Genomic DNA, 24,119 nt, shown 5'->3' on the forward strand with positions numbered 1-24,119 from the left:
CTCTTGCCCTTCCTGCAGTCCTCTGTCAAACATGACAGACTGCAATGATGGTCCTTTGCAAGCCTCTTTGCTCACCTGCTTGATTCACTTTCACCTGGTTTTTCCCTGCTTACCCTTCAAAGTGGGCTTACAGTTGTGAGTTCATGAAATACAGAGTTTTTTTCCTTGTATTATTATTTATTCATGATTGTATTATTTTCCATATGAACAAGTGTAAGCCTACTTTAGCCCTCCCTGTATAACAGAAACACTATACTTTCTGTTGCCTCCTTGGCTCCCATCTTCACACCCCAGACTAAGAAGCATGAGGCCAGGTGAACTCTCACAGGTGTGGCAAGAGCCCTGCTGGTCGCACTGTGAATGCCTATAGTGCTTTGTAATTCACAAAGCACGTCCACATTGTCTTGTCTCACCCTCACAACTATGCTAAGAATTTGGTATCTTGGATGGAAAAGGTGGGTGGCATGCAGCACAGTACCATTCATCTCACTCTGAGGTTCTTACTACAGAAATGTCAATGTCTTGCTGAATGGAAGTGAGAAGTAGGATATGTTTATTTATCATCTAACAAATGCATACATTTCACATAAGGCAAAGCCAAAACCAGCAAGGAGGAGGACAGAGAGGTCTAATGCATTGAATCCACACTTAGGAAAAACTATACTTCTGATTAAGTATTTGTTGCTTGAGACAAAATTGCATTGTCTATTGCTCTTAAATTTATGCTCATGTGAAATGAAATAACCAAAAGGAAGATGCAGGCATGAGAGGGGAGGAGAGGGAACTCCAAGGCCCTTTCTGGTCTTTCCTGGGACAATAAACAACCATCTCTACTAACTTGGTCCCACTAGTCATTTCCTTCTTGCTTTGTTTGATAGAATTCCTGGCATACACTTGGCTGTTTCTCCAATGATGAAACCAAGTAAGCTTTGCTATGGAAGTATGATAAGTAGTAATGCTGTGGAGGAGGGTGCATGGGAAGTTAGAGCTTCACAAGATGGACAGACCCCAAGGTCATCACTGTGCCTTCCTGGGTGGTCAGCTCCATGCTGCCTCCTGGCTCTGCTTTCTCCTGCCCAAGCATCTGAGCATCTGCCTGCCTTAGACAGACAGTGTCTAAGGCAGACAGCTGGACCCACAAATGAGGGAATCATGGGTTAAGGGTCCCTGACATAAAGCTTTAACACTTCCAGACACATTGCGTTGCTAGGTTTGTGCTAAAATTTCGAAGAGCCCCAGGAATGCATCCTTCAGTAACAGGAACGGGACAAAGTGGTGAGTTTCTGCTCCCAGCCACTTTGGAATTAGCACCACTGTGTCCTGTGCATGGTGGTGGTCGAACAGGATGAGCCTTTGGGGGAGAGCTTGAGGGAGTCTTCTTGTTATGATTGGTTCACATTTGGGGAGCCATCTCATCGGGCTCCTTGGAAGCATTGGGCTTTTCTGTGCCTCGGCTGTAGAATCAGCAGTGTAGTGTCCATGCATCCACAGCTGCACGATCCCAGAACTGTGATCCATTTTATGCTCATATCTGCTTCCTAGCCTATCTTCTTGGAAGGTGCGAATTCATCTCTCACAAGTGCATCATGGTTTCAGCTCATTCTGTAAACATGTTTTCAGCCTCTTGCAGGCACTTGTTCAAGATGCTAAGGATATAATGACAAATTGTTCACGGTCTTTGTTCTCCAGATGAGCCAGCTATGTAAACAGGAGGCTCAGTTTGGAGAGCAGTGACATTGTCTGTAAAAGTGAGATAATAACAGTGTCCACGTCACAGGCTTGTTGTGAAGATTACATTGGTTAGAAATGAAGAGCACAGAACAACACTGGGCACAGGCCTGGTGTAAGCGCTGGCTCTGGTGACATACTGATGTTGTCAGCACTGACATACGAGTGCCCACAGTGGATCCGGTGGGTACATGATGGAAGAAGTGATGTAATGATCATGAAAATTTTTTCAGGAGAGGACATTTTTTATCTGGATCTTGAAGGGAGAGTAGGAATTGACCAAGAAAACAGAAGAAAGTTCCAATTTGAGGGAAAGTGACAAAGGCCCAGGGGTATGGAAATGCCAGAGGTTCAGGAGTGAGAGCAATGCCTGTGGGTTCAGGAGTGAGGGCGATGCCTGTGGGTTCAGGAGTGAGGGCGATGCCTGTAGGTCAGGGTAAGAACAAGGCCTGATCAAAGGGAAGAGGAGTCTTGGGGGGGCTCACTGTGGTTTCTCTGTGATATAGAAGATGTGGCCACTGAGCATGAGGAGCAAGAGAGGATGGCAACAGTCTTAGGAGAATGTGAGGGACAAAGGCAACCTGGTAGGAATGAGCTGGGGATGGAGACTCAATTTGGGGGTGAGCAAATAGGTAAAATCCAGGGGAGAAAAGCAGTAGGAGAGACTGATCAGAAGTAAGATGGGAGAGGCTATTTCCAACTGGAGGAACCTAGCGGACTTCAGGGAGGTAAAGTGTGAACATGAGAAAATGAACTGATCAGCAAGGAGGCCATGGAGCCTTGAGTGATGTGTCAAAGCTGAGCTTTAGTCCTAGGTCACTGGCAGGTTTTAAACTAGAGGAGCGACATAGTCAGATTTGTGCTCTAGAGATGTCATTTTGGCAGGACTGCAGTGGTTAAATTCCCACCCTCAAAGCACTCAGATAGTTGGAGAAAAACCTAGGGCCTCAAAGACCAAGAGTTGAGCCCAGTACCGCTCCCAGTATGAGCACTAGCTGTGAAGTGAACTGTACTTGCCCACCTCTCTCCCCACACTGACCTCCTGGCTGTGCAGCCTACAACCTGAACAACTCAACCATGCCTCCTCTCCTGGGCTCCCCCCCACCCCCCGCTCCACCCCTGTGCTAGATGATGTCCAGGAATGTAGGGTTCAGCAGAAGACTACAAGGTCATCCTAGAGACACCATGAGGGCTGGTTTAACCCTAAGTATCCCCTGATTCAGAGCATCTCTGGGAAGTTTCAGTGCCACTGTCATGGAACAAGGACTTGGGTGGAGGCCAGTTCCATCAGCTCCCCGAGTGCCTGTTGGAGCCTCTCTACAGTTTGAATAGCCCACTGTGGATGCCATGTGAGTGGGTGGGCCAGTCCAGCCCCCGTACTCACAGCACACCCCCAAATGGGGCACCTGAGCTCTCTGTGACAGCAAATCCTCCCAAGTGTGGAGATGAGGGGATAGAGGGTGCATCGTTAAAGTCATCGGTGGAGGGGTATGCTGTTGGTGGACTTGAACCTAGGGCTGACTTCCAATATCTTGCCTGTTAGAAAGTGCCAACTGAAAGGATATGTTTACATCATGATGGCTAAGGTGTAGGCATCATGGGGCATCCTAGAGGAGGTCTCGAAAGTCCATGGGTTTCCATGAGCAGAGGGTGCACAGCTGCTGTTGACCCGCAGCCTGACAGCTGTGTGACAGGCACCACTAATGCCTGAGTACCTGAGGGCCGTTGCAGCCGGTACATGTTAAGCAAAACAGGTGATGATGGGTGTTTGCTGAGAGCTCTCATCCTGCTGTGCCTTCAGTGGGTGCATTTTATCTCAGGGCCCCCAAAGGCCACAGCCTAAGGTAGGTATGTGCAGTGTTCTGGGTTTCTTACCCCAAAACTCATACCAGTCTCTCACCTTCTGCCACAGATCCTGGCGCCCCTGTGAAATTGCCTTGTCTGCCAGTGAAACTGTCACCTCCGCTACCTCCAAAGAAAGTCATGATCTGTATGCCTGTAGGAGGGCCAGACCTCTCGCTGGCATCCTACGCAGCCCAGAAGAGCAGCCAGCAAAGTGGAGCCCAGCACCACCACACGGTCCTGCCATCCCAGATCCAGCACCAGCTGCAGTATGGCAGCCTTGGCCAGCACCACCCCTCTTCCAGCGGCTCCCTCCCCATGCACCCCTCCAGCTGCAGGATGATAGATGAGCTGAATAAGACGCTGGCCATGACCATGCAAAGGCTGGAAAGGTAGTGGGCAAGGGTGTGGTGGGGGGAAGTGGGGGAATGGAGGATGGAGGGTGGACTTGGCTGGTGAGGAGGGAGAAGAAAGGCTGGGTATTTGATCATGACATAGGGCTGTGAAGGCACTGGGGGAAAAAGTTTGAAAGTAAAATAAGACCAAAATCTGAATGTGAAGGTAAGTAGGGAGGGGGGGGGGGTAAGAATCATCTTGGCCAATTGCCAGACTATGTAACAATCACATTTATCAAAAAGAAAAAGTGACATATATGTTAGCACATATTATATTTCTACTAGAGGCTCAATGCACAAAATCGTGCAAGGGACCCAGCCCTTGCAGCTGAGACAGCTTGCTTTGGCCCTTGCAGTCCCGGCTTCGTCAGGAAGGTCGTCCAGAAGGTCATTCGGCTGTTTGGTCTAATTAGCATATTACACTTTTATTATTATAGATAGGCCTTAACATTTCTTGAAAGTATGCATACATAGCCCAACCAGTATGGCTCAGTGGTTGAATGTTGACCTATGAACAAGGAGGTCACAGTTCAATTCCTGGTTAGGGCACATGCCCAGAATGTGGGCTCAATCCCCAGTAGAAGGCTTGCAGGAGGCAACCAATCAATGATTTTCTCTCATTATTGATGTTTCTAGCTATCTCTCCCTCTCCCTTCCTCTTCGAAATCAATTTTAAAAACAATTTTTAAAGAAAGTATACACACATAATCATTAAGAGTACTTACCCCCAGGTCAGGGAATAGGGGAGAAAATTGTTTGTTTTTCTATTTCATATCTTCCTGATTAATTTTTTATTTTATAGATATTACTTGTATGATATTAAAAAATGCCTATTAGAATATAAAGTAAGAAAGTACAAGAGCTGGCAGAATGGTGGTGGGAAACCAGAGGGATGGGAAAAGTAGAGAGTGCCCAGTTCTTGCCAGTGGAGGAGGTGGAGTATTGCAGTCTGCTTAGATGCGTGTGAGCCTCTAATGTTCAGCAACTGGTGCAGTCCCTCTTACACTAGAATCCGCTTCCAAAGGCATTGCTGGGGGACCTGCCAAGAGAAACCCAAGGGCAGGCCTTCAGCAAAGACCCTGATCCTCACCACCTGGGGAGAGCTCTCGTGCTGGTTCTGAATGGCTCTGATGTGCATGTGTATGTGTGCGTGTAAGCGCGAGCAGTGCATGAGTGTGTGTGTGTGTGTGTGTGTGTGTGTGTGTGTGTGTGTGTGTGTATTCAAACACCCCTCTTCTTGTGCCCAGAAGTGCCTAAAATTTCCCACTATGATTCCAAGGCATGTTGCTTGACCTAGTTCCCCGGCCTGACAAGAAGAAAATGGTGATCTGGTGGGAAGGGTGTGTCTGAGCTGGGACCCTTAATGCCCATCCTAGGTTAGTGGCTTCTGGTACATGGGCCCTACGGGAGGAAAATGGCACTGTGAGGTTCCAGCTGATCACCAGGCAGAGAGCCAGAGACAAGAAGGACACTTCGGGAGCTTTCTGGTGCAGTTTCCCAACTGCCTCCTGGCCAAGCGTTCTGTTTTGGGGAAATTGTTGGCTCCAAAGGAAGTCACTGCCACTAGGTGTGCTAACTTAATTGCACTGCATTAATAGCTACCTTCACAGAACAAAAAGTGTATTTGGCCCCATATCATCATTTTCAACTACTGTTATGATAATGAGGACAATAAAAATTTAACATTTGAATAACACTTTTTAATTGATTATACACCTTTTTTATCATCTTAATCCTCACACCGCCTTTCGAGACTAAGTGGAGAAACTAAGGGAGGCTGAGTTCCCCACAGCCAGCTACTCAAAGAGTGACCCACAAACTGCTTGTTGCCCATCTGCAGCCAGATAGGTAGAGCCAGCCTTTGCACACATTTATGACCATTTGACAGGCTAATGTTATGTCTGTCGAATATTATAATAAAAAATAATTTAACTTTTTATATTTATTATATTTTACAAAAACATCCATTTTGTGATGGATTGAAATTAAAGCCAACCAACCAACAAAAATGGCCCACCCCATAGACATATTGGAAAGCACTGCCCTCAGTAGTCCTTCAGGGTCACGCCTTCTAGCCTGGGTCTTCCTGCTGCACATCCAGAACTCTTTCTATTCTAGTGCAACTGCTTTCCCAAAGGCAGCTCATGGCCAGCGTAGTTTCCTGGACCCATGTCTACTATACACCCAGTAAGTTTTATATTTCTCTGAAGCTTTAATCCACTGAAAAAGATACTCAGGACAGTATACCAGGACAATATTGCTAAATACATTTCCACTTAAAGCATGACATTTTCAAAGGTTCTGTTGAAAGTACTACCCAACAAGTTACATAGTGTTCCTTGGTTCAGTAATTTCTGTTTATTCATAGAATATTTCAGTTTCCTGTAGATCAATGGGTAGGTTTGTTGACCTAAACTAAGGTGACCAGATCATCCCACTTTTGGAGGGACAGTCTCGATTTTCAACAATTTTTCGTCCCATGGTCAGCAAACTGCAGCTCATGAGCCACATGCATCTCTTTGGCCCCTTGAGTGTGGCTCTTCCACAAAATACCAGCCTGAGTGAGTCTATTTTGAAAAAGTGGCGTTAGAAGAAGTTTAAGTTTAAAATTTTCGGCTCTCAAAAGAAATTTCAATCGTTGTACTGCTGATATTCGGCTCTGTTGACTAATGAGTTTGCTGACTCCTTGCAAACAAATGAGTTTGCCGACTCCTTGCAAACAAATCAGGGTGGCAGGAGGGAAAGTGTTGTGATATTATGGGAGGTGGGGTGGACAGGAAGGCAGCATGACCTTGGCAGTTGAGCCAAGGCAATCCCCAGGCTCTTTTACCTCCTCTTTCTCCTCCCCTCTCATCCAAGGACAAGACCTAGGGTTGTTCTGATAGACTGGCCAGAACATAGGGTGTGAATGCATATATCACTTTAGCAAGGTAGCCCTTCAGAAAAAGAAAGTCTTTATTCCCAAACAAATAAAGATTGGGAGATCTTTCTGAGCAACCACATCGTCTTCAGGAGTCCTGACAGGACCTGGGAGCAGAACAAAGTCACAGGCCACTTGTCAGTTGAGTGTGGGAACTGCCACTATCTCCAGTAATGTTGCCATTTTTTATTTTCTAAGAGTTCTCCCTGTCAACATGACTTCATTCTTGTTCTTATTAAGTTTAATACAGAAGGGAACAAATATTTTCTCTCTTCTCCTAGCAATTTCCAGTAACCCCAAAAAATACGAGAAGAAGGAAACATTAGCGATCAGTTTGGCATTGTGAGTCCCATTGGACTCTGAGTCCCAGAATGTCATCTGTAGGGTGTTAGCCCAGACCTCTATTCTGACCCTAATGAAACATTATAGTTACCATAGCATGAGAATTTAATAAAAAATTAAACAGCTTTAATTTCTGACTTCGGAAACCATACGTTTGAATCAATAGTCATACTATAATTAAAATAGACCTTGAGGACCAGGCAAGCAGCCCACCATTGCAGTATTCCTGATCATTTGTTTTCTAGTCTCTTAGAGAAGGTGAACCTCCAAGATAGCCCATTCCATTATCAACAAGGTCTTTATTACAAAGTCCTTTTGGCTAAAAGGTTTACTTATTATACCCCTCAGTCTTATTTCTAATCTTCTTTTACTGTGAAAGGCTTTCAAATCCTTAAAGATAACTACCATTTACTTTATCTCTCTTCCCTCTTCTCTACTAATTTATTTTTCTTCTCTCTTCTATACTAATAATCCCAAGTATAGAATGTTTATGTAATCATGCATTGTGATGGTTTGTAGACCCTTTACTATCTTATGTTCTCCCAAGATTTTTAAAAATCTGTTCTAATTTGTATAAAATTTTGAATCATTACCCTAATCTGAACCCTTCTAGATGACACTAAAAGATGACATGTTAGAAAGGTACACCAGTGACTCACCAGATTAGATGGGACAGTGCTGAAGGACAGAACTAGAGACCAGCTGAAGAAAACTTAGAGAGTTCCATGTTTATCCAATGTCACTGGGGTACCGGAGGCAGTGTGGCCATGGTGGAGACAGCCCACCGCCATGGCTGAGTGCATGGGTTCCAGAATCTAACTGCCAGGGTTTCCATCTTAGAGATGCTACTTCTTTTTGCCTTTGATTCCTATTTAAAACAGGAATATTAATAACACCACCAACCTCATTAGAGTTGTTTGTGAAGAACAAATGACTTAATTTAAATCACTCATCTTATTAAAAACTGTAACAGTAAGTGTCCAAAAAATAGTGTCTCCAAAAAAGGTACTCACATTTTAACAGCTGATAGCCTTATTTTGAAAATGACATGTATTTAAATAAATACTGCCTTTATAACTATTTAAAGTGTGTATACTTTTTTTTTTTTGGAGCACCCTATAATTTGGAGCAAAATTATACCACACAAAAGTTGCGTTCAGCCCAGCCAGCATGGCTCAGTGGTTGAGCATCAACTATAACCAGGAGGTAATGGTTCGATTCCCAGTCAGGGCACATAACCAGGTTGCAGGTTTGATGCCAGTAGGGAATGTGCAAGAGGCAGCCGACCAGAGATTCTCTCTCATCATTGATATTTCTAACTCTCTCCCTCTCCCTTCCTCTCTGAAATCAATACAAATCTATTTTTTAAATTGCCTTCAGTGCCCCTAAAAGGCATATTGCAAATCTATCTTATTGTAGATTTTGTTTGTATCAATTTTCTCAAATTAGATTGTTTTCATTTGTTTTCTCTCTAGTAATAATTCATATCTTTTTGAAGGTGACATTTCATCATCTCAAATATTAAGCAATATTTACTTTTAATATCTGCAGTAAGCTCTGTGATCTAGTTGGCATCAATCTAGGAATTTAGGCTTCAAATCCTAATCAGCCACTGATTTCATTCCCATCTTAATTTAGTTGATCAGTTCTACTATATTGAGAATATAATAATTTCAAAATTGGACAGAAAAAATTTAAATCAGTAGTCCCCAAAATTCCTTCAATCTCCACAATTCTCTTATTCCATAAAAAGTTTAGGCCTTTCAAAGAATGCAAATCATTCATTACCCTAATATAAATACATTTCATGGTGACAATGACTTTTCTTTATGTGGCCTCAAGGGTCACAGGAAATTCTAATGGTGAATTCTTGGTCCTGAATTTGATGGGTTTCTTGTAGCCCTAACAGTCTGACATTTACTGCACTGGCTTATGTTAATGACGTTTCCACCTGCAGATAAGAGTGTCCCAGGATAAGCAGAGGTGCTTTGGTGCCCTAACAAGAACTAAATTCTGAATGCCTCTGAGTGTTACTAGCTTGTGAAGCAGCATATTTGTAGAAGTTCAGAATTTTGTTTATCATTATGCAAATGGAAACATTTTTAAGTGAAGTACGTTTTCAGGGAAAGATTCCTTTTTCTTACGTTGATGACCATCTCTTTAAAATCTGCAATTCTGGTTAGACATTTATCCCTAATCAGTTTTATCATCCTCTTGCTTGAGGTCAATTCTTTTATTTTAAAACATATACTGTACTTACCTGTAAGTGGCTGCCTATAGTTACTGTTTTACCATTTAACTGCTATTCCAAGGGGCAAGATGAGATTTTGGAAGAGAGATCATCCCCTGCAAGGCTGGTGAGCAGACTGATTGGAGGAAGGTGAAAATGAGACTATATAAGCCATTAACATCTTTTGAAGAATTAAGAGTATTAAAAAGGAAGTATATTTTCAAAAGAAAGAGAATCCATGCCTGAATTTCTATGTGCACATCAATTGAAATCTGCCTTGCCCAATGAATAAATAGTGATTCTTTGATCTTACAAACCATTGTCCAGAAAGATTTTGCAGGCCAGAAATATAAAGGCACTAAAGGAAGTGTTTTAATAAACTAACAAATAATATCCATACTGACTGGCTTTTTGCCAATGTTTAAGCAATCTCTGCTAAAACAGCAACTACCCGCTTTGGTGTTATTTAGGCACAACAGCACCAGCATTATCCTCTGATGTCGCAGTGGCCTGTGAGGTGGGCAAATAGGTTTCTCCGTTTCACTGATGAGGAACTGGAGATCCATTTGCACATTTAGTGAATAGCCCAGCTGGGACTCAAACATCAGCCTCCTCACTCCACGTCCTACCCTCCTGGCATCACCATCCAACCAAGAGTGGTCTAGGATGTTGGTCTAGGGATGAAGTCTGTGAAAGAGCCACCACTGTGTGGCTCCTCCATCAGAGCTGGGGAATGCAGAGAAGGGTGAGCTAGTGGGCAGACTAGACTCTGCATGTCTTATTGTGTTATTCATCACATCCCAAGTCCAGGCCCTATTTCAGAAATGTGGGTCATTTGTCCCTGCAAGGACAGAGAAAGGGTGTGAATGAATTAATTTGAATTCATTATCACTGCTAGAAAAAAAAGAAGCTCAAAACTCTTTCTCTGTCCGGGACGCTCAGGACCCCAGTCTGTATATAGATGGGCATAGTTTCTTGCTGACAGAAATCCAACAAAACACAAAGGCTCTAATGTTGAGTTTTTATCTCAGAAGGCTAATCCTAGGCCGTGATGGAACACAGTGTGTGCCTGCTGTCCTAAAATAAAGCTGATTAACTCCGTTCTTGGGTTGCAGTGTTATTTCTGTCATTTTTCAGCCTCAGCCTCGGGCACTGAGATTTGTAGCATAGTTTCTCACACATTTTTGGTCTCTCAGAAGAAAATGGCTGATTGTTGACTCTCCCCTCTGAAAACTCCTTTCATAGCTCTTGCAAACTAAATTACAAAAACTGGGCCTCTTGAAGTTTAATTTCATTTTCCTTGTCATATTTGTATATAATAGATTTTCTCTGTCCTTTGAGGGGATTAATGGCTTTTTTTCTTTTTCACAATGTTGCATTTGAAATTAGAAACCAGGAAGCAACATTCCTTTATTAGATGATTTTCTTTAGAAGTGATGGCAAAATAGTTTCCAGGTATTTTCAGTGAAGATTAAGGATTTAAAATGCACCGTGACTTTTAATTTCAAAATCTGCCTCTGATTTTCTACAAAAGTATCAAAGGTGTTTGATCACCTGTAATCCCCGCCCACTTGAGTCACCTGCTCTACTCTGCATCTAGCTGTTGCCAAGTGATGGAGAGAAAGCCAGGGTTATAAGGCTCCCTGAAAAGGGACCTTGAAATGTTGTAGATGTCTGGGCCTTTATTTCTTTATGAGTTATCCCTTGCTCATAATAAACAGGGAAGGAAAAGCAGTCTCTTAATTTTTGAAATCTAGAGATGCTTAGTAATGTGACTATATAAATGTAGGGAACTGGGGGTAGGTAAAGGGGATCTGAGAGGAGCCCTTGTTATTTTAGTCTATGTGTCTCCTAGTCAGTTAAGAAGAGTTGAAGAAGAGAATTGAATTTTCCAAACAGGGGACTCATTAAATGTTGTTCATGATGGAGCAGTACAGAGGGGAGGGAAGAAAGCGTCTCGCTTCCCTGGCATGTCATGGGATACAATGAAGAAGGGAGTGTGAAATGCATGCTTTTTATCAGTTGAAGACAGCCATTTACTCTCAAGCTTTCTGAAGTCTTCTATTTTTAGTATACCTCCTGTAAGTAGCAGCCCTCCTGTTTTAAGTAAACAACTTTTTATTCTTTGCTGTTCTTCCATCATTTTCATGAAGGAAGATATATTTAGGCTGTTACAGCCTCTAGGGAGGCAGAAAGGACAAAACAAAGTCCATCTCCTTGAGAGGTTACCTTTTAATAGGGGAAATAGATGATAAACCAGTGACTGTTACATTTTGTATATAGGGGACAAGGAACTGAAGAGAGCTAGAGCAGGGGACCAGGAGGCGTTACTGGTGATGTTTCTGTCCTAAAGAAACACATCATTAATGCAGCCACAGTAAACCCACTACGCTCCTCCTCATCGACAACACTCCATTATCCAGGGCTGGGCTAGCAAGCTCTGTAATTATTCTCTCCTCTCTCATCCTATTCTCTCTGCATCCCTACTTGCCCCCAGCCACATGCTGCTCACACTAAACCTGCTGTATGGCTCCAGCCCAGAATTCAGACTCACCTCTGTTCTACAGTAGCCTTCACCCGGGCCTCCTCACAGCAGAATTCATGGTGAAAGAGTAGTCGAGTTCTGTGAGCATCTGTGCTTTCCCTTATACAGATAATTATTATATTTCATGTTGTTTTGAATTTGTGGTGCATACAATCAAGATCATAACAATACTGTTCCTACCTGCATGTTTCTGTGAAGAGTGAGATAATGCACATGTACAAAGCACTCCGACAGGCCCCGTGGGGAGCAGGCGTGTTATTACTGCGGTGGTTTGCAGGATGCCCTGCTCCTTCCTCCTGGGCTGTGCAGCCCCGGTGTGTGGAGTAGAACGGAAATATCCCACAGCGGTGCAGCTGTCCAACGTCTGTGAGTGTCATGAATGCCCTAAGGTTTTTGCATGCTCATCCCTATTACATTTGTCAGGAAAATTATATCATTTGGAGCTACCAAAGGGGGAACAGAAGCTCATGTTTCTCCCTGTGGAATAATTTGGGGGTCGTTGATGTTTATTTAAATTCATTGTAGAATGTCACATAAAAAGAAGTCTTATGATTCTCTTTTACTTCACCTTACAAAGCAGCCTTCTCTGGACAGTTCTCACTGAAGGGGCCAGACAGCCTGTGAGTGTAGAGTTGGAAACGGAATAACCTTAGGCTCTGTTAGATCTGTGCTCACACTTCCGGTCTGGGACCAAAGGCGTCTTCCTTACATAGATCTTATTGGATTATCTTCTTAGGAAAAAAACTCTAGATCACTATTTCCAAAACCTTAATTCTTCTTTTAAAGGATACTTTCCCTGCAACAGCAAGACCCTCAGGAACAGGGATCATTATTTTAATGAATTAAATGGTGAGAAATGCAATATGACATCTTCTGATTCCAAGAGATTTCAGCCCAAATACTGAGCTGATTTTTCCATCAGTTCCAAAGGCATGCACAAAATTGGGCTGAGATATGAAGATAATTAATAACCAGACTCTGTCTTTGAAAGACTTGTAGTCACTAAGGGCAGGGAGCAAATGCGTAGACACATAATTATAACATAATGTGACAGGTGCTGTAAAGGAGGTGAGAACGAAGATGTAGAAGCACAGAGAAGGGCTGATTTTCGTTAGGAAAGTTAGGAAAGACTGTTCATAAGAAATGGCATCTGAGCTGACCCTGAAGTGTGGCAGAATGCTTCCAGCCAAAGTCGGAGGATAGGATAAGGCAGAGCGGTGAGTGGATCAGAGGAAGGAGGCAGGGCATTCACAGTGTGCTTGGGAAGTGGCCAGTTGCCCTCTGTGGCTGGAACACTGGGCAGTCAGTGAAGAACAGTAACAAAGGAGACTGAAAGGAATTGTGGGGTCAGGTGATGAGGCCCCCCACTCCGTGCCAAAGAGGACAGAATTTATCATTTACAGTGAGACCCTTCAAAGATCTTCATTGGGAAAATGGAATGATCAGACCTGTTTGACAACAGTTGAAAGTGGGCTGGGTGCCAGGGGGAGTGGGTTGGGGAGGAAAGAAGGTTCTGAGAGAATAGCAAGGTCCAGGCCACTGCAGCACTGCTGCTTCTGCACGGGTGGTATAGTGACATCAGTGGGACACCAGGTGCTGTAATCCTGCTGCCCCTGTTCAGTAAGGCCTGCATCCCTCCAGCTGTGACCATGGTCGTGGGCCTCATTTTTCCTCTCTGAGATGGGGGAATCACAGCGCCCCATTTCCTAGGGTTGTGAGACCTAAATGGATCAATACAGGATGTAGTATCAGCACTTAAAAACATTAACTTTTTCATCATTGGGTACAGCAATCCAGTACAGGTTAAAGAAGGCTCCACATAGGTCAAGATGAGGGGCATTACATTTATCTCTGGTTTTAGTACCTGGTCAGCCACCAGGAAGAGGAACAGAACACAACCCACGTGCTATGTGAGCCACTTGAATTCCAGGCAAAGTGAAAGCTTGACTTCAAAGAGTTTTGATGTGAAGCGTCCCCTGATTACATGAATCAGCTTCTCAGGGCTTCACAGGTGCTCTGGAAGATGCAGTGCTGAAGCCACCAGAGGGTCATTCTGTAAATCACCAATCTGGGCAACGTGCTGAGGAAAGCTATTGCACTCAGGAGTCAGGCTGGTAACGTTCGGGGACTAGACCAGGGCTGCAAGTAACTGACTCAGTGGGAGGCTCATAGCATCCAATTGTTGGTATAGCCCCAGTGACAGTCTGAGACACAGCAAGTCAGGAATTTAGGAGACAAGATATGGACACTTATCATCTTCTGCTAATCCTGTGAATTCCTCACAATCAGTACCAAAGCTGCTTTAGAAGTGACCCTTGTTCTACAACTCTGAGAATGCAGCGCATGGCACAACCATTGTGGGTTCTCTATGCCAGTGGTTGGCAAACTGCAGCTTGTGAGCCACATGCAGCTCGAGAGCTGTAGTTTGCCATCCTGTTTACTAATGTGTTTGCTGACCACTGACCTAGACTCTCAATTCCAATAATTACAGGCTGTTATTGTTCCTTGTGATTAAGCCCCTATCCCAGTGGTCGGCAAACTCATTAGTCAGCAGAGAGCAAACCAAGGCTCGCAAGCCGCAGTTTGCCTACCACTGCTCTAAGCTCCCCGATGGGCAGTTCCCCAATGGGCAGTTCCCCTCCCCCAAAAGTCTTTTGGCTGTGTCTGGTGATATTCATGTTGTCACATTAGAGGAGTAGCCACTATCACCCAGTGGGTAGAGACCAGGGGTTCTGGGAACATGCTACAGTGTATAGGACAGCTCCCGCCACAAAGAATTGTCTAACCCGAAATGTCAATCATGCTGCAGTTGAGAGGGTATCCAGGCCATCATTTCATCCAAGTGTGTTGTATGCATCAATGGTAGTACACAAAGCAAGCTTAGCACAAGCAAGCAAAACTTTTTATAAAAGTTTTAGTAGTCATTTAATTTAACTGTAAGTTATAAACACAATGTTGCATATGAAGCCTTTGATTACAAAGATATTATTGCTTAAGATGAGGCTAAATTAGTGTTTAAGTTTTTTTAAGTGTTGATTTTAAAATACAACGTAAATAATAGTCTAAATGGGCTTCAAATCTGGCACAGACCAAACTTAGAAGTGTGGCTATGATCAAGGGTTAGGAATCCTGATTTAGACCAGAAGTCAGAGAACTTTTTCCATAAAAACCAGATAGTAAATATTTGATGATCTGTGATATGTATTCAACTCTGCCATGACAATAGACCAGCAAGTGACTGCTCCCGCCTCCTGACCATTATAATCCAGTGTCTAAGATGAACCCTTTAAACTCTGTGCTCCAGGAATGGCCTGACCATGGCGGGGGGGGGGGGGGGGGGGGGGGCGGTGAGAAACACTATTACTTACCCTGGCTAGCAAGATTTAAAATATTTAAAAAGTAATAATGTCCATTTTTACACGCGTTGTTCATTCTCTTCACCTTATGTGTGTACAATTATTGGGGTTTGTGTGGAATCAAAGAACACAATCTTACAAGTAGCATAATTCAGTTTTGGGATATAATTCATTGAAACAGAGTGGGTCCAGATTCTCTTCTTTCTTTATTTCCAGTGTACTCATGTACCTGTTTATTGCCCCCTTGGAGCCTCTATTTCCTGCTTAATAAAATGAGATAATGACACCTCTCCTGCAGAGTTATTAGAAAGATGAAATGAGATGCTGGATGTGAACACTTCTAGAACAGTAGGCAACATGTTCAATAAATGTTCACTCTGTTCATTCCCTCCTTTCCTTCTCTATCTCAGTTCTTCCACCTATTGGATCAAGATGCCTTTTTCATTATTAAAGCCATTGATAACACTGGTAACCAAGTCAGAGACACCCGCAGCCCTGCAATACACCACCAGTCACCTCCCTGAAAAGAAAGAACAGATCTCATAATTAATACCCTGTAAAATGATTTGTCAATCACTTACAACTGCACCTGAGTATCAATGGTCACGGCCCATATTTCCTTCATTCTGCAAAAACAATGAGCAATTACTGAGTGTCCAGTTTGTGTCAGGCATGGAGCGAGGCATCTACAATAAACATGAATTAGATGTGGTCCCAGCCCTCACACAGCCTGCAGAGTGGTTGGGAAGGAAAGTGAGCAAGCAAACAGATGTTCCCAATTTTCACTATTGCAGGATCTCCAGGAATATAGGCAACAAGTTGCCTGAGCCAGTTATGAAAAGGTAAATAGAAATTAGGGTGAAGGTGGGGTGGGAGCACAATCCAGTCCAAGAGTGTGCAATGCATTGTTGTGCGTTATCAAGGGGTAAATTGTATGGGGACAGAGGCTGGGTTCATAATATGGGCCAAATTGTGTGAGACATCGCATGACTGCTTTTGGGTTTTTACTTTTCTTCAGCAGTGAGACCTGTTACGTAGAAGACAACACCTTCTAAGTGATAACTCCAGTGTATAAAACCCGCATTGCTAAGACTGATGTTCAACTGTGTGTTCCCCTTCCTGCCCACAACCAGGGTGGAGTCCAAGTGGAATAAGGGGCTACACTGAGTTCCTTGTCTTGAATAGTATAGCTCATGACATGTTCATTGGGTTTCCCATTTGTCACCCTTGAAGCAGTAGTTGGAGATAGGGCAGGCAATCAGAGTTCTAACGGTGAGACTAGATCTGAGTTTTAGAAAGTTGCTCTGACAGAGGTGTGGAAACTAGACTGAAACTGGGAGGTGTCTTGAAACCATTTGGAAAGCCATTTCTATAAAGAACAAGTGAGGGTCTCCATAAGGGCATGGATAATGTGACCAATAGTAAGTGGCAAAATTTGGAGTCAGATTTGTATCTAACTTTTGAATCTGAGGTCACTTAATCAACTCCCAACCTTCTCCTCAGCCAACCCATCACTCACATCTGACTTTTCTTGCTCTTTTGTGCTTCTCCAGAGTCGCCAGCTAAATGAGCACATCTGGCTGTTTGTCCTCCTTCCCCTCAGAGTTGGCCATCAATGGGTATTTATGAATAGAATATTTAAAAGCCCTTTTTGATGGATTCACCTAGCTTCCTAGAAAACACTCTTTTCACTATTATGGGGAAGTAGACATTCTTTTTTTTTTTTTTAATTCCTTTTTTTCTTCTTCTAGAGATGAAGGGAGAGGAAGAGATAGAAACATCAATAATGAAAGAGAACCTTTGATTGGCTACCTCTACAGCCCCCACTCACCCCCACCCCCATTGGGGACCAGCCTGCAACCTGGGCAAGTGCTCTGACAAAGAATCAAAGTTTCACCTCCTGGTTCATAGGTCAATGCTCAGCCACTGAACCATGCTGGCCAGAAAGTAGACATTCTATCATGTTCTAGAGTAGGGGTGTCGAACTCAATCAGAGAAGGGGCCAAAATCTAAAATCCAGCCTAAATCGTGGGCCAAATGGTTTACTGAACAGTTATAAACTGTCATTGTGATGGAAACGCAGCGGAGTGCAGTGATGACAGCGCGGTGCAGGCCACATTGCAAGGCCTGGCGGGACAGATTTGGCCCGCGGGCCTTGTGTTTGACACATGTGTTCTAGAGTCACAACTCAGGCAGATGAACTTAGTGGCCAGGTGAGGTCCCAGCTGGGTCTATAGTGCCTGCACAGGCAGTGGCTGATCACCATGGCTGGTCCCTATTTCACAAAATTAGTAGGTTACATGATACCTAGTATGTGCCTAAGCACCTGGGGGATCAGCCTTCTATTCCCATTCTACTCAGACTCACACTCCCTCATGTCTTTGAGGGAAGAGAAACCATAGGGCCCTGTTGATCACAGCTGCCTGTAAGGCTGTGGAGTTGTGTTTTTTTTTGTTCTTGTTTTTGTTTTTGTTTTTTTTGGGGGGGGGTTGTCTTTCTTTGCATATTTCTCCTTTCACAGTCCTCTTGAGGCACTTGGGACCCTTTGCCTTAAGGAATTCATACATTCTGGTTTCTAACTCTTTTCCCCTTCAAACATAAATATCTATTGGCTGCTTTTCATCCCTCAGATCTAATATTCACTCTGTGCCTTTGTTGGAGCCATTGTTAATTAATTTGTAGAATAGGGAGAGGAGAAGACAGGTAGGGCAAAGCATGAACCATAGAATTACATTTCTGCCTCCTCTGTCCTTGCTTCTTTTAATACCCCATGTGGAATCCCAAGTAGAATTTGAATGCAGTGTGTGTGGTTGCCTGAAGGAGGGGTGCCTTGTGAGGTGGGGCACTAGTGCCCTCAGTCAGTCACCTTTCAGTCAGTCAACTGTTATATTTGTCACCCAGAGACCATCTACCATGTTTTTGCCTTCCTTTTGACCATTTTTATTGAACTAAATGGAAAATGGACCCCTTTATCTGCTCACCCTATATAATAAAAGGCCAATATGCAAATTGACCAAACAGCGGAACAACTGGTCACTATGATGCATACTGACCACTAGGGAGCATACTCTCAATGCAGGAGCTGCCCCCTGGTGGTCATTGCGCTACCACAGGGGGAGCAAAGCTCAGCCAGAAGCTTGGCTCATGGCTGGCAAGCACAGTGGCAGTAGCAGTAGCAGGAGCCTCTCCTACCTCCACGGCAGCGCTAAGAATGTTCGACTGCTGGCTTAGGATGTCCGAGAGAGCACAGGCTGGGCTGAGGGACACCCCACCCTGAGTGCATGATCTTCATGCACCAGGCCTATAGTGTTTAATAAGATGATATAGTTTTGTAAATATTTGATTTAATCTTAGTTGAAGGGCTTTTTTTCTAGTTGATTGAATTCATTGCCTTGAATGTCATAGCTCATAATGTGTTAACTAGATTTTCCATTTGTGTCACGAAGAGTTATGTGAAAAATATAAAGAGCAAAACAGCACTTAGGAAATAATGGGAGGAAGAAAGTTAATTGAATTTAAATTAGACATAGCAATAATTTAAAGCATAAATGAAAGTTTCAAAGGAGACTATCATGCATTCATATGTCATGAATAAGATTTTTCTTTTGTATAAAAATATTTTAATGTGAATTCATTGATATATAACTTCACACTCCATTATTTTATGAATATCAAACACTTTTGGATGGTAAATGTATTGAATTTTCTACGTTTTAGAAATTCCTTAAATAAAAGATATAAATCCCACTTCCAATTAATCTGAAGAAGAATTATAAAATTCAGCTGTGTGTTTCTGGCCCATTATTCTTGCTGGACTTCATTCAGAATCTGTCATGAAAAGGATTCTAAATTGCTTTAGGAGCCTAAGATAGAGTCTATTAAAAAAAAAAAAAAACTACTTTTTTATGTTACATATTTCCTAATTTTCCTACAATGGACTTATATGGGTCCTATTTATGAAGCAAATAATTTTTCATTAAAAATACATTTTATTTGAGTTGGCTCAATTTAAACAGGAAAATCAAGAATGTCATTTCCATTTCTGCATGGAAAACTGACCTGCAACAACAAAAAAAAACAACAACCAGATTATGGTGCTTGTGGCTGCTGAGGGGAGAGAACTCTAAGTCATCCTTGACCATGTCACCCAGATGTGCATGAATGAGTCACCAGCCCTGTGGTCCCACCTTTTCTCTTTCCCTGAGTCTCTCCATACATAAAGTTTCAAACATTCTGTCCGACACTCAGCCTCTACCAGTCACACTGTGGAACTCTGAAAGCTATAACTTCATGTATTTTCTCTTCTCTGGATCTCTAACTTTTCCATCAAATTAATCCTTTTACTCCTCCTATGAGACATGTCAGTGGCAAAGAAACTTTTCTTTGCCACTTGGAGGTATGACTCTTAACCAGAAATGTTTATGGAATGAAATGTGTTTTTTAATTTTGTGTTTTTAGTTTTTTAATTGTACAATAGATACACAGGACCAAAAAATTACATTTTAACTATTTTGAAGTGTTTATTGTATAGCTCAGGAACATTCTCATTGCTATGCCAGTGACACCACCATCCATTCACAGGGAATAAGGATTTCTACTCCTACCCTGTGCTGCTGCCACCATCAGAGAAGTCTGCTGGCCTCAAATGTTTAACTTTAAGATGAGAAATGAAACTTCAGTTGCCCTGGAGACCCTTTGTCTCTTAGGCATTGACAACTGAGTTTTAAGAAGGTTCTGATGCATTTATAGACATTAGCCAGAGTGACTGTCTTCTCTCCTCCTTCTCTTTGAACAGCTCTGAGCAGCGAGTCCCCTGCCCCACTTCTTATCACAGCTCCGGTTTGCACTCGGGTGATGGTATCACAAAAGCAGGACCTCTGGGCCTTCCAGAAATAAGACAAGTGCCAACTGTTGTGATTGAATGTGATGACAATAAAGAAAATGTGCCTCATGACTCAGACTACGAAGATTCTTCCTGTCTCTACACAAGGGAAGAGGAGGAGGAGGAGGAAGACGAGGATGATGACAGCTCATTGTACACCAGTGAGTGCATCCAGCTCTTCAGTGGGGATGGGGCGTGGCCTTTATAGAAAGAGTGCTGACAGCTGCCCCACACTGTGGTCCTAACGAGGTCTGGTGTCAACTGGCCCTGGGATACGGGGCAGCTCAATTAACCTCTTAGGGCCTCAGTGTTTTCATGAGTATAATGAAAGGGTCAATGTCCTCTGAACATCCCCAAAGCTCTAAAAATTAAATTACATCACGCTGCCCCCTGCTACTTAGATGCCTCTTCTATGCTTTGACTGCTTCCCTTGAGATGTAGCCCCCCCACTCAAAAAAAAAGGGTAGGAACCCTAAAATTCTATTTGAATCTGCATAATACTCAGACTCACCATTCTGTATGCAGCAAATTCACTTTAAGCAGACCTCAACAAAATATAGAAGGCCTGAATTAAAATTTCTTACTTAGGGCTTCAAATGTGCTGAGAGAAGAGATGAAGAAAGCAAAGTTCAAAATCTGTCATCCTGGCCAAGAATAATTAATACATTTTAGTTAAGTGATTAGAGAGTGATATTTAGTTAACTTTTTAATAAATGAACTTATAGCAACTTTTCACTGAATATACACTGTGCCTGGCCACGTGCTAAGATTTTTATTCTGTTATCTACATCTTACAACACGTGGTAGTATGGACATTATTGGCCCAGTTTACAGAGAGGGGAAGAAAAGGGTCAGGCCAGTGACCTGCCCAGAGCCTCACATCTACTCAGGGGCAGCCCTAGGGTTTGATACCACTGTCTCATTCCAAAGTCCATGTTGTAAAACCAGTGAGGAAGGGAGAGAACTAGCCTACAAAATAAAATCCAGAGGAATCACCCAAAATTGCTGCTGCCCAATCTCCTCCTGCTGCTGGTAGGAGTCCTGGTGGCAATGCCATGGTCAAGGTGATATCCATGAGAGGAGTACAAGGGGCGGACAAAGGCCCAAATGACCCAGGGAGGAAGGAGCAGCTGCTCAGCCCTGGGCACTGTTTCCTGCCCAGAGAAGCGAATGTCTTACAGCAGCATTTCTCAGCCTCAGCACAAGTGACATTTTAGACCAGATTAGACTTCATTGTCCTGTGCACTATGGGTTATTTAATAGCATCCCTGGCTTCTGCCCACTGGATAGGAGAAGCACCTCCCCCAAAACCCAGTTTTGACCATCAGAATTGTATCTTGACTTTGCCAAGTGTCCCCTGGTGCCAGGAGCCATAAGGAAAAAGTCCGGTCTCACTTCCTGGTCAGTTCCACTTCCTGGTTGAGCAAGAGCGGAGCGCCAAAAAGCCCGCACGCGCCAAAACTGTTATCCCTCCCACATTGGAATAGCCAACCAGCTAAGAACAAGTACCCACCGCTCAGTCAATCACCTTGTGACAACCCCCCCCCCTTTTCCTACCCCTCCCCTCCCAGCCTGAGAGCTTATAAACCGTTGTTCTTGAATAAAATTTTGAGGCTTGATCAGAACCCTGTCTTGCCTCTGTTCTTCGCGTTCCTTGTTTGTTTCATTCTCTTAGGTGTTTTCCACGTGCCCTCGTTGTTGTCCCACGGCCCTGCGGAACCAAATCACCCCTGGTTGAGAACCATAGATTTGTTCCAGATGGAAGGCAGCCCTGCTCTGGCTGGCTGCTCAGAACTCCTTACACTGAAAGAAAAACTATCCCAGAATATTGCCTATTTTAATGAACTCACTTCCACTCCCATCCCAAACAGACCTCACTGTCCGCCCAGCTTTATTTTCCTTCATGACCCCAGCTCCATGGTCACTGATCTCTTTTGTCTCCTGTGATGACCTGGTTTATCTATCACCTCTGAGATTCTCCCACATGCAGAAATCCACCAACCTTCTGCCTGGGCGCATCTCATTTGTCCTGCAGGTGCCAGCCCCTCCTCCTCTGTGAAGCTCCCTCTGGTTACTAAAGGCCTCTGTCCTTTCTCCCCCCAGTCTGTCCCTCCTTTATGGTGTTTTCTGCATACTGGCAGTCCCTGGAGAGCCAAGATCCAATCACAGACTCCAGTGTGCTCCTCACATGCTCAACACTGCGAGGTGTACCCAACATATTGCTTGCAGGAACTCTATGGAATTGTCCTTTGGGTCCTTCCCCACTCTCAGGTGTGAAGCCAGTCTTCCTGCCTTTCACATTGTGACTCACAGTTGTTCCTGTGGGAGCCTGGGCAGGTGGATGTCAGCTTTATTAACTCGTTTCCCCCTCCCGCAGGCTCCCTGGCCATGAAGGTGTGCCGGAAGGACTCCCTAGCCATCAAACTCAGCAACAGGCCCTCCAAGCGAGAGCTAGAAGAAAAGAACATCCTTCCCAGGCAGACGGATGAAGAGAGGCTGGAGCTGAGGCAGCAGATTGGCACCAAGCTCACCAGGTAGGACAGCAGGGCCACCAGCTTTGCAGATTTGGATAAAAGGTGTCCACCCCCAAACCAGTCCCTGGTGTCTCTTGGAGAGCTTAGTAGAGAAGGAAGTCTATGGAAAACATTCCATTTCTTCTCAGTCCCTTCCCCTTCACTCATATAAATCTGGGAAATTTCACTTGAGGTTCAAGGAGAACCTGAGAGGCAGGGTTTCCAGACAAGAACCTCCTGTAGAAAAATTGTGGCCGTCCAGTGGAATTGTGGGCCTGTGTGCAATTGGAGTCTGGTTAAGCACAAAGCAATCTAATACATGCACTTTCTCTGATACTGTGCAACCAGAAGATGTCAGTGGCTGTTAATGATGCCTCGTCATTAAGCTGTGACTTTTGAGTGATTGCCCTTTGTGTACATTACAGACATGAACATAGAGAGTGTTATATTAACACCTGGATGTGTGTGTAATCTAGAGCATGTTTATATGGTGTTAGCTTATGTTGTAGAGCACTGATTATTTGCCAGGCATTCTTCGGAACATGAAACATGCATTAAATCACTTAATCTCCGAAGCTCTCTATGAAATGGACATTTTGTGCCCATTTTACAGATAAGAACACCAGGTATAGAGAACAGTTTCCTGTATGGCGTCACATAGACTGATGTCACATAGACTGGCTGCAGAACGCTCCCTTTCAACGACCATATTGTGTTGCCTCTGTAATAATACTCATCATGAACCCCACTGTGACCCAGGCGCTGTGCTAAGTGTTTGGGTGCAACGTGTAGACATCTCTTGGGTTTCACTCTCCTCTCCCTCTTCCTAGCTGTGCAGCCTTGAGAAACTCACTTATTTTCTATGCCTGTATTTCTGTACTTATAAAATGAGCAGTTGTAGGATATAAGCAATATAACCAAAGCATTTAAAACAGTCCCTCGCCCATAGTAAACATTCAGTTATCTGTTATGTCCTTTTCTTGTCCCCACAATCCTATCAGTAGCTTTCATTATCACCTTCACCAGGACAACTGAGGCAACTGGTATCCAAAGAGGTTACGGGGCCACAGATGCCATCCACGGGAGCTGCTGGGGTTCTTCCCTGCCACCTGATTTATTTTGTTACTTAAGGACAGTTTCCCATAATTAATTTGTTTTCCTCCTGGCGGATGTTGTTTTAATCTTACAGAGCTGTATAGAATAGTTACACTGACAGATGATTTGTCCTTGAATTCTGTAGTCTTTAGAATCATGGGATGAAATATCTACCCATCTACTCCTCCCCATCCTTTCCCCATTGGTCAGTGAATATGGTGCACATCCACAGGCTGGCATCCCAATCTCTCTTAATTCCTCGGTGATAGTT

General features: G+C 43.7%; 1 protein-coding gene across 7 annotated transcripts in view; it reads left to right on the forward strand.

Annotated features, from left to right (window-relative positions):
* PHACTR1 (phosphatase and actin regulator 1) overlaps positions 1 to 24,119 on the forward strand; it is a 532,833-nt gene that overhangs the window by 461,985 nt on the left and 46,729 nt on the right. For all 7 annotated transcript variants that reach the window (XM_036447917.2, XM_036447915.2, XM_036447916.2 and 4 more), the window contains 3 exons: positions 3,641 to 3,962; positions 20,154 to 20,401; positions 22,618 to 22,774. In XM_036447917.2, coding sequence (XP_036303810.1) covers positions 3,641 to 3,962; positions 20,154 to 20,401; positions 22,618 to 22,774 — 727 coding nt within the window. The remainder of the gene's footprint in view (positions 1 to 3,640; positions 3,963 to 20,153; positions 20,402 to 22,617; positions 22,775 to 24,119) is intronic.

This window comes from Pipistrellus kuhlii, unplaced genomic scaffold (genome assembly GCF_014108245.1).
Source record: "Pipistrellus kuhlii isolate mPipKuh1 unplaced genomic scaffold, mPipKuh1.p scaffold_m20_p_2, whole genome shotgun sequence".
NCBI lineage: Eukaryota > Metazoa > Chordata > Mammalia > Chiroptera > Vespertilionidae > Pipistrellus > Pipistrellus kuhlii.